Genomic DNA, 14,270 nt, shown 5'->3' with positions numbered 1-14,270 from the left:
AGGGCTGGAAGGAATTTCTACACCACTGTAATGCTGAAAGCTGCCAAAAGCAGGGAGAGGGGCCCAGGTGGGAGGGGAGGAGAAGCCAAAGGGAAGCATGTGGAGGATGTCCAGTCTGGACATGGAGTTTGGGACATGCTGCTGTTGGTATGAGCTCTCAAGTGTGTTATAAAAGAGGGCTGGAGTGCCTTGAGGACAAGGGTTTGAACTTCATCCCTCTGAGAAGATATGGGACAATGTGAGAGAGGAGGGTGATTGATGGGTCAGGGTGATAATTTTAGCAGCTGTGTTTTCTGATGGGTTGGAGGAACAAGATCTTTATCTGATGTGCCAGAGAGGAGGAAGAGATTAGTTGGGATGACATTAAGGACAGGCAAGTTGTTTTGATTGCTAAAAGGAAAAAGAAGGGGTAGGTCTTCACTTGCTTCAGAGGTTTGGATTTTTGTTTTGTTTTGTTTTTTTTTTTAACTTTTGTATAAGAAAATGTATCAAACAGAAAGTGGCTGGGAAGGCTACTAGGGGTGGTCTGTAGCAGGGGGTCTGGATGGTGAGTAGTTGCAGAGTAAGGTTTGATGCAGCAGGTCTGTGCCAGGATGGGGCTGACCCTGGGGGTTCTGGCTGCAGGTGCAGGCAGTGCCTTTGCCATTCCCCAGCACTGCTGGGGCAGCACAGAGAGACACAACACAGGTGAGGTGCAGAATCAGAGAACAACAGAAAGGTTTGAATGGGAAGGGACCCTAAATCCCACCCCATTCCACCCCTATCACAGTCTGCTCCAACCCTGTCCATGCTGGGCTTGGCCAGGGATCCAGGGACAGCCACAGCTTCTCTGGGCACCCTGTGCCAGGGCCTGCCCACCCTGACAGGCAGGAATTCCTTCTTTATGTCAAATCCAAATCTCCCCTCTGCCAGTTTAACTCGTTAAGGCAGGGCACAGGGGTGTTGGAATGCAGAGCATGGAGCTGCCAGTGCTGTCCTCTGGGGGAGAGCCCCTGGCACAGCCCTGGCATGGATTTGGGTGCTGGTTTGGGATCAGCTGGCATGCTGGACACTGCAGTGTCCTTCCCCTGGCAGCAGCTAGGAGTGATTGCAGCAAGTTCATCTGGGAGAAGGATGTCTGCAGGGTTGGGGGTTTGGGAACGGGATAAGGAGTTGGACTTGCTGGTGTTTAATGTCTCATTGAGAGGGGGAGTTGGATCCTGTTACAAACAGAGCAGACTCTTAGTAAATAGGCTGAGTGCTGTGAGGGGGAGGGTGGTTGGTCACTGCCTCTGTGTATTTTAGAGCAATCACATTTGTTTCACGGAGTTGTTTTTTTGAGGATGGAGTGGGTGTGTGGACCAAAGGCTTAGTCACGAGGGGAGGGGAAAGAAAACTGTCTTGACTTGTGAAGTCAAATATTTGTGACTTATCCCATTGTTTCCCTATCTTTGTGTAGTTTCTGTCCATGCTCACATGCTGTGGGAGCGAGCAGTGCTGCTTCATCTGTGTTTGCCATTATTCCTCTTCGTAGCATCCAGCTATTCCCAGAGCATTCCTGCTCTTTTCACCCTTGGTCTGTGCTGTGTCCTCACCCTCCTGCCCTGGACAGCCCGGGCAGTGTTTAGGGAAGGTGTAGGTAGTGAGACATCTCCCATCAACAGAACCTGGAGGGTGCTTAAAACCATGTGGATGATTCAATGGAAAGCCCTCTGTCCTCTGAGTCACTGCTGACCCAGGCACCCAGCAAGTGCATTTTGCTGCTCCAGAGGAGACAGAAAAAGGCCATAATTGAGCCTTACCCCTCTGTGCCTCATCGTGTTGGTTTGGAGGAGCTGGGTGGTGTTCCTGGGTCTCCTGTCTGCATTTCATCTGCACAGTGATTATGGCTTGCTCAGAAGTTCCCCCAGGGCTTTGATTTGGAGCGAGCAGTGGTGGTCTCATGGTGCCATCAAAGTGCTGGGATGTTGGTGTTGGCTGCCACACAGGGTTTTGGTGTCCCTCTCATCCTGGCTGCAGCACAGAGATGGACAGATCTATTTGTGCACCTGTAGAACACTGAAGGGTTTGAAAGGACTGGGAATTGTTTTGTCTTCTCTGGATTCCCATTCAGAGCACAGCAGAGGGTGTTGGGCTGCTGCAGGACAGGAGGGATCTCTCCAAAGAACTTCCAGATTTTATCTCTGGCATTATTGCCCAGGAAGGTTTGAGGGCTGTGTGGGACAGCATTCCCAAACAGCATTCCCTGCCCCTTTGGGCAGTGCCAGAAGCCCCTGCACAGCCCAGCCCAGCCCACCTCTGTGTGCCTGGCACCAGCCAAGAGGGGCCAGAAAGGAAATGAGGAAGAAAAACATCCCTTCTTTCTGGAATTCTGCTGGCTGTTTTCCATCATCTGCCTGGCTGTGTCACTGTCCCCCCAGAGCAGCTGCCGGGTGCTTGTCCCCCCGTGTCCCCTTGGCCTTCCAGTGGTTCACAGGGGTTGGCATGAAAATCAAAAGCAGCTTTAAAATGTGCTCTGGCTTTTTCAAGTACAAACTAATATTTACCTGTGAGTCTGCTTCTCTCCTCATTCCCTCTCCTTGGCAAGCTCCAGATCTGGTTTAAGCTCAATGTTTAAGCATTTATCCAGTGAAGTTCCCAGGATGTGAATATCAAATATTCTTTGGAGTTTGGAAGGGGGGAAGGGGGAGCTGGCTGCAGGAAAGGTACCTGAAATGGCTCTCTGTTCCTTAAATGTGAGTTTGGATGCAGTTGATATTTTCAGCTGTTCGTAGTGGACACCTCATGGAAAACTTTTGAAAAACATCTCATTTGGGAACAGTTCTGCGTCCTGTGGTGGTTGAAAGGTGACCTGTTTTCATGCTGGGTTTTTTTCTGGACTGTTCTTTAATCACTTCTTGCCTCAAGCTTTTATTACTACTGACATTTACATGAAAATAAGGTATTTGTTTATGTTGATTTTAGCCACTTGCTTTTTCCTAGTGCATTTTGTGTCACCCCAGCTGGATTTCCACGGAGCAGTAGCAATGCTGAAACCCTGGCAGGAAGGGCCCTGTGCTCACACACGTTGGAGATCCTGTTTGGGTGATAAGAGTGACTTAGTGCGATCCTGGTGCTGTGGAGAGCTCTTATTCATGGAGCTGCTCCCACACATCCTGCATTAGTCAGAGCTCAGCTTTGGAGTTAGACATCCTCGCTCCAGGAGCACCAGGGCAGGGAAGAGTGAAGGACAGAGGGAAATGGTGCATCCAGACAGCAGCACCGTGCAAAAATCACATTTCTGGTGAGCAGAGAATTCCTTGTGTCCCGCAGCGTGGGGAAGATAAGATACTCTTCCCTCTCCTTTTCTTGAAGTTTTTCAGTTTTTTTAAAACATAATCTGTAATTTAGGGAGGCAGAATTTGGCTTCCATGAATAAGATAATTATCTTGGCTGGAGGAGGTGGCTGAGGGAGTGACTTCTGCGAGTGAAAACAACCCTTGCTCTGGAGAGTCACAGGAAGAAAGGAACTTTTCAGGTAGGCCCCATACACAGCTTCCTTTTTGCTGCTGAGAGTTTGAGGTGGGAGAAAAAATATTTCAGCTGAAGCTTCTTCCACCTCTCTGGTCCAAAGAACCCTTTTTTCTTATCATAAGAATAGATCAGAGTAATAACCCCAAAAGCAGCAGCACCTCCTGCCTGCCCTCAGCCTCCTCTGAGGTGCTGTAAAAGCTGATTATGAGACAGAGGAGTTTCCAAAGTGCTTCCTCCAAACACAGCCAACACTGATTTCACTGGTAATTACAGACAGAAGGGACTGTTCGATATTAACTCGGGTGAGCTTTTCATGAGCAGCTCCATCTGAAATCTGCAGCACTCCCCAAAGACATCCCATTCTTTTGGGCTGGCTTTTGGGGCTGGATTGCTCCTGCATCGCTGGTGACTCACAACAGAGCAACTCAGAGTTGTAAAATTAACAGAGCCTGCTTGCAGTACCCTTTTCACCTCAGCACACACCTTGAGTTAACTCCTGGTGGAAACTCCTGGTGGAAACTCCTGGTGGAAACTCCGGGGTTTGTTTGGGTCGCTCTGTGTCATCGGGATTAGGGGGAAGCCTGTGGGAATTGCTCTGGGATGAAGCACATGGGAAGTGATTCACCCACAACTGATTCACTGGAGCTGGGAAAGCTCCTTTGGAATACAGAGGTGGGTAAATAATTCCTTGGGAAAAGAGGAGAGGCTATAAGGAACCCAAAAAGATTTTTGTAAGCAAGCTGGGTTTTATTTAAAGGAGACCAGATCCCCTCACGTGTGGGATGGATCCCAAAGGACATCCCTGGGGAGGAGGCTGGAGGAAGTCTGTGGGACCAGGACCCCTTGTTTGTGGTGTGCTGTTAATTGCTACTGGTTGTGCAAATAATTACATATGTGAGTGGCTGCTAACCCAGCTTGAAAAGCAATAGAACACAGAGCCAGTGGGATTAAGGGAAGACTTGAAAGGCCTCTGTAATTCCAGCAGGGCATTGATCTCTGCCTTAAGTTGCTTTTGAAAATGGGAGATGGGCACTCTGGAAAATTTCACCCTGGATCTCATTATCCGTGCGGGGGAGGTCCAAACACAGATGGGCAAACCTGCAAATAGCTGCTTTTCAAATTACAGGAAAAGCAACAACATTTTCACTGTATAATAAAGAAAATAACAGCAACGAACCTCGAGTAGCCTCAAACTATTCCAAACAAGATAATTGGAGGCTGGAGCACAATGTATTTTTAGCTATATCTGCTATAAAGTAAACATGTTCTTTGTCCAGGACCACCAGAAATGTTTCCATAAGAAATGTTGGCTTTGTCCCAACTTGATAGAATGCACAAACATTTGTCTGAGGAGCCAGTTCCGACTCTGGTATTTATATGAAGGGTCTGTTGAAGGCACTGGGAATTGTATATATTGTGAAGGGAAGGCCAAGGTCTTAAAACTGTCATTTTTCCACCCTCCCTCAGATAATCCATTTTGCTTTTGTTAGCACACACATATTTGGGGCAGCAGTTCTTGGTGTGAGGCTTCTGTCCAAGCACTGCGCAGCACAAGTTTCTTTCTCCTTTCTTCCCTGGGTTTCCTTGCTCTGGTGTATCTGGGTTATATCAACAGCTGATGCTGATTTGCAGAACTCCTGATTTCAGTGAAAATAGGAGCATTTTTTTCCCTGAAGCATCAAGAAGATGCACATAGAAACTGGATATTAAATGTAAATCAGTGTAAGTACCATGGAGGCTGACAGAATAACTGAGTTTTACAGCAGCTTTTTTTGCCTTTCTTCTTTTTCATTGCCATGTGCTCCAGTAATTCAGTTTCCCTTGAAATGCTTTTGTTTTGGATGCACTCTGGGTTATAGAAGATGATCTGAATTTCCTTGGCATGTCCATCCATCCCTTTTCTCCTCCTGAAAGTGCCCTGCCCATCCAAGCCCACGGCCCCATCAGGATGCCTGGAGTCTCCTGGGAGAGGGGAAGTTGCTGCTTTGCTTGGATGAAAGTGTGCTGGGTTTTGGATTTCAGCTCTGGAGTTAAATACGGGATTCTGGGAAGGAATGACGAGCTCTGATAAATGACTTTTCAAAAAGGCACGTTCAGAAACCTCTCCTGGGCCCACTCCCTGCACCCTTAAGGCTCAAGCACAAATAAATTTCGGTGAGTCTGACACAGATTCGGGCCAATAAACTTCACTGAAATCAATAAAAGGACCAGGACTGCTTAGAAAAACTGGGTTTCACATTTAGAGGTAGCAGGGATGCAATACCTTCAGAAACTCAGCCTCAAATTCCACTTCCACCCCTGATTTTCTATGGGGAAAAGGCAGAAGTATTGCAATGTATATTAGAAAGTTTGGAAGTGGGTTTGATTAAGCCTTAATTAAGCATTAAGATATATTCTGTCCTTTCTGAGGTAGGAGGGTATGTGCTTGGGTCTCTGGGGTATCTTATTTGTTTGCTGTGCTCCTGGCTATCAGGAAAAGGAGGAGCTGAAAGAAATAGAGGGGCATAAAATTACAAAATGGCTAAAAATAGAGGAGAGGGAGCTGGGTTTGGTAGCCACCAACCAATATCCTGTAGCTGGGGCAGAAACAGGGTGTAAATAACAGAGATCTGTGAAAAGTACAGGAGAAGAAAATAGTTGGTGATAGATGAGAAAATGAGATCTCTCCATAGCTTCAAAAAAATCTGAATTAAACTGAGAGTGGAAGGGGGACGAGGCTCTGTGGAGCAGCAACAATGGGCAGAGAGTTTATGGTAAACCAATAAAATGTACTTATGTCTGAATGTGAAATTAGACTCTGAAAAATACGGTCTCAAGGCACCTGCTAAAGAGCTTACTGGAATCTTAATAAATGACTCATGCTGTCATAATCTGATCCTGACATCAACTCCCAGGGCTGGAGTTCTTCAGCTCTGGAGAGGGGGAAGGGCAGGCTGCAAAGACTGGGCTGGAAATGGGCAGGTAAAAAACCATTTACACAAGAGATATTGGTAATTTTTGCTATTACCAGCTCCTTTGCAAACCCAGAACAAACAAGAATTGAGCAGAGGAATTCAGCAGCACCAGAAGAAAACATGAATTTTTCTTTAGCTGATGCTGTGGGTTGTTTTGTAGAGGATGTGTGGTTTCCTTCCAAATCCAAAAGAGGATTTTAGTGGGAAGAAAGAACCAGATGGGAGAGTTACCAGCACAAAATAGGGGTGATCACTGAGGGTACTGAGGGAGAGGTTAATTCTTCTCTCCTGGTCTTGGCTTTTCTTTTGCTTTGGGAAATCCTTTAATTACATTCATTTCGAGGTTATAAAAACTTCCCCTCTCCATAGACATATGTTGAAAATGACATTTATTAATTATTTTAATCTACTGGCTTTGCCACAAACTTTTCTTTTGCTTTGGGAAATCCTTTAATTACATTCATTTCGAGGTTATAAAAACTTCCCCTCTCCATAGACATATGTTGAAAATGACATTTATTAATTATTTTAATCTGTAAATTTTAAACAGGAGTGTTAATTATTAGTTTCCTCTCTGGCAGCACATTGCAAACCTCAGCTTGACACAGGGAACTTCTTTTTCCAGACCTTGAATGACAGCACTGTTAAAAGTGCCCCAGAAATTGGAAAATTCAGAGCAAATTGAGGGGAAAGAGATGGCCAAGGATCAGCTTTGGAGTTACAAATGTGCTGCGTGGGTCATTTTTTTATTCCCTCTTGTTGATTTGGCCGCTGTTGAGGGAAAGTTGAGATTTTCTCCAAGTGCTCAGTGAAACCCTGTGGATATTACAGAGCTCTGCACACAACAGCCAGATTCTGCTACAAGATTAAATGCTCATTTCCCTGCTGCAGCCCAGGTGCAGGGCCAGTAAGGAACTACTTATCATGTTCTGTGTTCAGGAGCAAATCACAGCCTGTGGCCACACTTCTTGGTGAGTTTTAGAGCAACTGGCAACTTATTAGTCATGGGTTTAAAAACCAGCTCCTGCTCGTGGTTTTTAAAGTGAATAATTTCACTTTTTCCTCCTGGTGGTTTTTCTTTTTTTCCTTCTTTCCTTTTGTGGTGTTCCTGGGTATTTGAATTTTTCAGGCATTTTGCTCTCTTGTAAGATTAATGACATGGATATAAAACTGATGGGGAAGGGAAGGGATTGGATCTCTAATGGAGTAAATCTGAATTTTTCCAACCTGGGCAAAACAATTTGATTGCTTAGGTCACTTTCCTTAATTTGCAGTCCTAGTTTTAGCACCCCTGATTTCAGCTTTGCCTTTTAAGCAGGAGAATGGGTGCAAGGAAGAGTTTCAGTATCCATCTAAAGATAGCTGCAAAATGCTGAAAGAGGAACAAATAAAATAACCAAAATCTTTCAGAGCGTGGGGTGGGTTTTTTGTCTTTCGCAATCCAGGATCTTACAAATTAAATACAGTTAAAAAAAGCAACCACAAAACAAACCCAACAGAAAAACCCCAACAACAAGAAACCCCAAACAAGCAGAAAAAGAACCCCAGTCAGGCCTGGAAATCAAATTCAGGTTGTGCAATGTTCTCCTGTTTGATTCAGACAGATTGTTTAAAAATAAAGCTTCAATGTTGCTGTGATTTTTTTCCCTCCCCTCCCTGGTTTTGCCATTAAAGCCTCACTGTTGCCCTCTGCTCTTTGAGCAGCTTTTGGCCTTGGAGAGGCAGCTTGGTGTGGTAAATTTCCCTAGGAAATGGCTTTTAAGGATGGATCCATCCTGAAGGTGCTCAGCTCAGCCTGAGGGATTCTTGGTTCTCAAGGACTCCATGCGGTGTAGGAATACTTGGATGACAAAGCATAAATGATGCTGGATTTTAGAGAAAAATCCAGTACTAAATTTTGGGCAAAAAATATCAGTAATTTCCAAAGCAATCCTGTTAAATAGCATGGAATAACAAATGTACCAAGGCAGTTGTACAGGGAGAGCTGCTCAGCCCAGGCTGGTTCAAGGAAAAGTAAGAGGGAGGAACAATTCCACGTCCCGAGGGAAATTTGGGTGAGATTCTGCTGATTGTAATGAACTCTGCATGTGCTGAGCTCTGGGATGCTTTGGGATCAGCCTTTGGGATCAGCCTGTGCTTCAGAACAGGACCAAGGAGTTGTGTGTGGCCTGGAGATCATTATGGGATGGCTCTGCACATGGGACACTGCTGGGGTCACCCCTGGGGCTGCCCTGGGCAGGGCAGTGTTGGCTCCTCTCATCTCCTGCCCCATCTCAGCCACACCAGGAGTTGCTCCTTGGGAGAAAATGCTCCTTGAGGGCTGAGGAAAATGCTCCTGGAGGGCTGGGGCAGGACAGCAGGAGGAAGTGGAGCTGCCCTGTTCCCCAGCCATGTTCCCAAGGACGTGCAGACGATGCTGTTTTGTCCCAAGTGCCTCCGTGGGGAGCCTGAGGAGAGATTTCCCAACCAGAAAAACCCAAGGAACCCCCGGGGCTTTGGGGAAATAGCATTCCATTTACCTTATCTCTTATGGAGGGGAGAGGGGGAGGTTGCTGGATTGGAAAATAAACCAGATGGCTCTGTCATTGTAAAAAGTCTCTTCAGATAAGAGTGCAGGGAATTCCATCTCTGTGTGCCGTGGGCAGAGCCTGGCATGGGGGCAGGGAGAGCCCTTTCCCCTCCAGCTGACTGGGCAGTTTGTTGTTGGGGAACGCAGGGAGAGCCCCATCCTTGGAAATAACCCCAAAGTCAAACACATTGTGTGTTAATGCCCCATCTCAGCTCCTCAACCCAATTCCACAATATCCACATGCTGCTGGAGACTGGGAGCAGGAATAACACTTCTCACTGCTGGGATACTTGGAATATTCTCTCTGAGTCTTCTTTTTTCTCCTTTTTCCTCACTTGGATGCAAGAAATGCTGCCAAGCAGGCAAAGGTGAGGGGGATGGAGAAGCACTCCTGGTTTATTCCTTGTCTCATCTCCTTTTGCTAAATTCAGTGAATATTTTCACATGTATTTTCTGGATGCAAGAAATGCTTTTTTCTTTTGCCAAGCAGGCAAAGGTGAGGGGGATGGAGAAGCACTCCTGGTTTATTCCTTGTCTCATCTCCTTTTGCTAAATTCAGTGAATATTTTCACATGTATTTTTACAAAGTTTTTCCAACTTGATTAGTTTTGAGGTCACATCACTGCAGTCTTGGCTCCAGTGAAATCAACACCAGAATTCCCAGCTTCCCCAGAAGCTCAGGTGTAGCCACTCTCCTTGGGAATATTCCCCAGTTTTGGCTGGAATCAGTTGTGCTTTGCCTTCCCTGTTGTTGTAGCAGTGTTTGCAAAGGTGTGTGTGGTACCAAGCTGTGCCAGAGGAGCTTTTGGGAAAAGTCTCTTAGGGCAGCCAAGATGAGCCCAGCCTCTTTGGGATAATTGTTTATGTGTTTTGCTTTGGGTTCACTTTGTTTTTCTAACTCGGCTGCCAACACAAAGAACCAGGGGAAATAATTCCGAGTAAAATTTCAATTTTCTTTATTTTTCTCTCTCCTTGACAAATTAAAAAAGAGAAATATTTCATTTCACCGAAGCCCTGAAGTGCTTCATTTGGGTCATTAGGAAAAGCAAGGGAAATGAAGGGTTAGACTTCAAAGGAAGTGCCTGGGGGCAGCTCCCATTCATCCAGGATGGAGGAGACCCTGCTCCAGCTTTTTCCTCTGCTGGAGAGGAGTTGGAAACTCTTGTCCTGCTTCCTGGGAAGGTTTGCTAGGAAAAGGCTGTTCTGGGGTGAGGGTGGGATTAGGAAAATGAGCTGGAGGAGACACAGGGTACATGTAAAAATAAAAACAAGCAATGTTGTAAAAATTCTATATTTGATTTCAAGCTGCAACTTGAAAAATGAAACTGGAAGTCTTGGTTGTTTGTAAGGTTCCTGAACTTTATATAGACATAGTAGATAAATTTACATAAATGCTATCTATATTGATTTTTGTCACAATGAAAATTCATCTATCTGTGTATTAAAAGTCCAGGTTTACTAACACACATTTTAAGATGTAACACCTTTCCAAGCACAGCAGAGATGGCTGAGAGCTGTGCAAACCCAGCTTGTTTAGGACACATGGTACCACTGAATTGTCCTGTTCTTACTGGCTGTGGCTTTTGTCTCTGCCTCCTAATCGACCATAAAATAGTAAAGAAAAAATTCAAAAATCCAGATATCCAAGAGTAAATCCAGAGCAGAGCTGTTGCATAAAACAAATATTATTTGCTGAGGATGTTTCATCCAGGGCCTAGGCTCCAGGAGAGCTGAAGAGGGACTTGGGACAAGGGATGGAGGGACGGGACCCAGGGAATGGCCTCAGACTGAATGAGGGTGGGGTTTAGATGAGATACTGGGGAGGAATTGTTCCCTGTGACAGTGGGGAGGGGCTGGGCTGGAATTCCCAGAGAATCTGGGGCTGCCCCTGGATCCCTGGCAGTGCCCAAGGCCAGGATGGACAGGACCAGATTGGAGCAGCCTGAGACAGTGGGAGGTGGCCCTGCCATGGCAGGGCTGGCACTGGATGACCTTTGAGATCCCTTCCAACCCAAACCAGGCTGGGATTCCAGGATTTTACTGCTTTTGGAGGGAAATCCTTGCCCTGAGGATGGGCACCAGCAGCGGCCTGGCAGCGCCGGGTGTTGGTGACCGTGCCGGGTGTTTGTTGGTGACCGTGGCAGGCTGGGGCCAGCCCTGTGTGAGCTGTGGGCTCAGCAGCCCTGTGTGCTCCCGTGCAGGTCCCTGGATGGGCGGCTGCAGGTGTCCCACAGGAAGGGCCTCCCCCACGTCATCTACTGCCGCCTGTGGCGCTGGCCCGACCTGCACAGCCACCACGAGCTGCGCGCCATGGAGATGTGCGAGTTCGCCTTCAACATGAAGAAGGACGAGGTCTGCGTCAACCCCTACCACTACCAGAGAGTGGAGACCCCAGGTACACCACAGCCCTGCCCCCTCTGCCTCTCCTGCAGCAGGAGGCATCTCTGATGGCATTCCCAGGAGATCCTGCCCTACTCTGCCTCTCCTGCAGCAGGAGCCATCTCTGATGGCATTCTCAAGAGATCCTGCCCTCCCCAGCCTCTCCTGCAGCAGGAGCCATCTCTGAGGGCATTCTCAAGAGCTCCTGCCCTCCTCTGCCTCTCCTGCAGCAGGAGGTGTCTGCAGGAGGTGTCTCTGAGGGCATTCTCAGGCACAGTGGGTCTATTATTGGTGATAATCCCTTACTCTATGGAGTAGGATAATTTATGAACCTGCACTCAGGGGGAAATTATCATTGGGAATTGATGAAATCCAAGTGAGCAGGTTCCATGTTCCCAGTGTGGCACTGTGTGCACATAACTCACAGCAGGAACCATAGCAGTGTTCTGTGCAGCCCTCACTGCTGGGGTTAAATTAAGGATAAACTGTGAGCTGGGTCTAAGAACAGCTCCCAGCTTCCTGTTCTGGAGTCTCCTCCTGCCTCTGGAAGAGACTTTGATCTGGAGCTGCTGGAGCTTCTGCTGCGTGTCAGCACAGATCTGCAGAGCCAGGCAGGATGTTTATGCTAATCCCACCTGCCTGCTCCATCCTATGGGAAACTCATTCCTTGGGAATCATGGGGTGCACCATCTCTTAAATGGTGTTTCAAGCAGAGCTAGAAGGGGGCAGAGAGACCAGATGTGCTCAGATAAGCTCTATCCCATTCCCAGCTGGGAATAAACAGCATCCTCACCTGCTGCTGCTATTCCAGAGGCAAACTTCAAATCCTGTCCCTTAACGAGCCCCTGTCTTTAAAGCTGTCACTCCAGCCTGGTTTCTCCTGGTTTCCTGCTGTTTCACTCACTTGATTTCATGTTTTCCCTCCGCAGTGCTGCCTCCGGTGCTGGTGCCTCGGCACACGGAGATTCCGGCCGAGTTCCCGCCCCTGGATGACTACAGCCACTCCATCCCAGAGAACACTAACTTCCCTGCAGGTATCGAGCCCCAGAGCAACTACATTCCAGGTACCTTGTGTCTTCCATACAGGGAGCAGAGGGAAGGGTCAGAGAGCACAGGGATCCTGCCTGGGCATCCCAGACTGGGAATCTTCCTTTTCAGCGTTCCTCTGGAGCTGCAGAGTGCAGAAATAGCTGGGAATTGTAAATGGGGGCACTCAACATGTTCATGGCTTTGTTTTGTTGGGGTTTAAACTCATCTCTTCATTCAGTGGTACAACCTCAGTTTATTGTGAAATCTAAACTGGATGTTCCCTTACCGGGTTGAGATTTGAATGAAATTCAGTCATTTTGAGTAAAACTCTCCAAATTTCTGATGGAATTGAGCTCTTCTATTTATGTGTCTATTTTACAAGCAATTTACACCTTATTTGCATGGACAAGTTATGCAGCTGCACTCCAGGAGAGGAGAAATATGTGGACAGAAAACTGCCTCCATGGCTTAAAGTTTCATGGGACTGAAAATCCGGATTTTTTTGTTTTCCCCCTCCTGTTATTCACAAATATGGATATCACCCTGGCTGTGCTGGCTCCTCCTTCCAGCAGCTTGAGAAAGAAGTAATAAAAAAGAATTTGAGCTCCTTGTAAATGACAAAGTGAATGTTTTTGATGCCTAAAAACTAGACTTTTCAGTTGCACTGACAGTGTGATGGCTTTGTGCCTCCAGAGACCCCTCCTCCAGGCTATCTGAGTGAGGATGGAGAAACCAGTGACCACCAGATGAACCCCAGCATGGATGCAGGTGAGTCACCTTTGGGGTTTTAATTTAGTGGCTGTATCCCAAAGGAAGTTGAATGTCCAGGTTTTCTCTCATTGCCACAAAAAGAAGTAGCCAGATTTGGAATGAGGGTACCTAATTGAGGTTCAAGCAATCCATATATTATGTTCAAATAGCCCATATTAATGTTCAGTTGTCATGGACTTCCCTGATTATAGAAAAAAAAAATAAAGCAACCATCTCAGAACAGTGTGAAAGGAAATGTAAAAATGAGCTGCAACATCTGTCTGCATCCATGGGACATCCAAGTGCAGATACTGAAAATATAGGCCCAGAATTGGTGGCAAATTTACATGACTGAGGATAAAATTCTGACAACTTTTTGGTCAGATCTGTGTAACCTGATCCAATACTCCATTGTCCCAAATCCAGCAGGATTTGGGATATAAAGTGTTGTGGTTTTAATTTTATTTTGTCTGGCAATCTGCACCCAAGCTCTTTAATGCCCAGCTAACTGGGTTTGTCAGGATGATACCTGAATGCAAAAGAGCCAAGTGCTGCTCAGTCTGGAAAATTTATGGGTTACACTCCAGTGAATTCCCTGTGAAGGGGCAGCAAGATGATATTTAAGGAGTAGTGAACATCAGAGAAGCTGCAGTGTCAGAAATGAGCCTGCAGTGAGCACTGGGCTGTCCCTCCAGCAAGCCTGGGCAGCCCTGCAGATCCTGTGAATGTTTTTCCTGGTGCAGATTCCATAGCAATAATTACCCCATCTTGATTTTCAGGTTCTCCAAACTTATCACCAAACCCCATGTCTCCAGCACACAACAACCTGGGTAAGCACATGATCTTGGGAGCTGTAATTACAGTCAAGAGGGTGACATTTGAATGATGCTGTTGAAGTTGTGCACTTTTTGCAATATTCCAATGGTTTTAAACTGCCAGAGGGCAGCTTTGGATTGGATGTGAGCAGGGAGGGTGGGGAGGGCTGGGATGGAATTCCCAAGGGAGCTGGGGCTGCTCCTGGATTCCTGGCAGTGTCCAAGGCCAGGCTGGAGCACCCTGGGACACGGGAAGGTGTCCCTGGCCAAGGCAGGGATGGA

The 14,270-nt window shown here is 46.8% G+C and overlaps 1 protein-coding gene across 2 annotated transcripts in view; it reads left to right on the top strand.

Moving 5' to 3' along the window:
* The window catches only part of SMAD3 (SMAD family member 3), a 68,165-nt gene that overhangs the window by 37,181 nt on the left and 16,714 nt on the right, over positions 1-14,270 (top strand). Inside the window, exons 2-5 of one of the 2 annotated variants that reach the window (XM_041469053.1) lie at positions 11,217-11,410; positions 12,324-12,428; positions 13,117-13,191; positions 13,953-14,003. In XM_041469053.1, the coding sequence (XP_041324987.1) occupies positions 11,217-11,410; positions 12,324-12,428; positions 13,117-13,191; positions 13,953-14,003 (425 nt within the window). Of the gene's footprint in view, positions 1-11,216; positions 11,411-12,323; positions 12,459-13,116; positions 13,192-13,952; positions 14,004-14,270 lie in introns of both variants that reach the window. The other variant, XM_041469052.1, reaches the window with a different exon arrangement.

This window comes from Pyrgilauda ruficollis, unplaced genomic scaffold (assembly GCF_017590135.1).
Source record: "Pyrgilauda ruficollis isolate IOZ18807 unplaced genomic scaffold, ASM1759013v1 scaffold23, whole genome shotgun sequence".
NCBI lineage: Eukaryota > Metazoa > Chordata > Aves > Passeriformes > Passeridae > Pyrgilauda > Pyrgilauda ruficollis.
The sequence above is the reverse complement of the archived record's forward strand: the minus strand, read 5'-3'. Positions and strand labels throughout refer to the sequence as shown.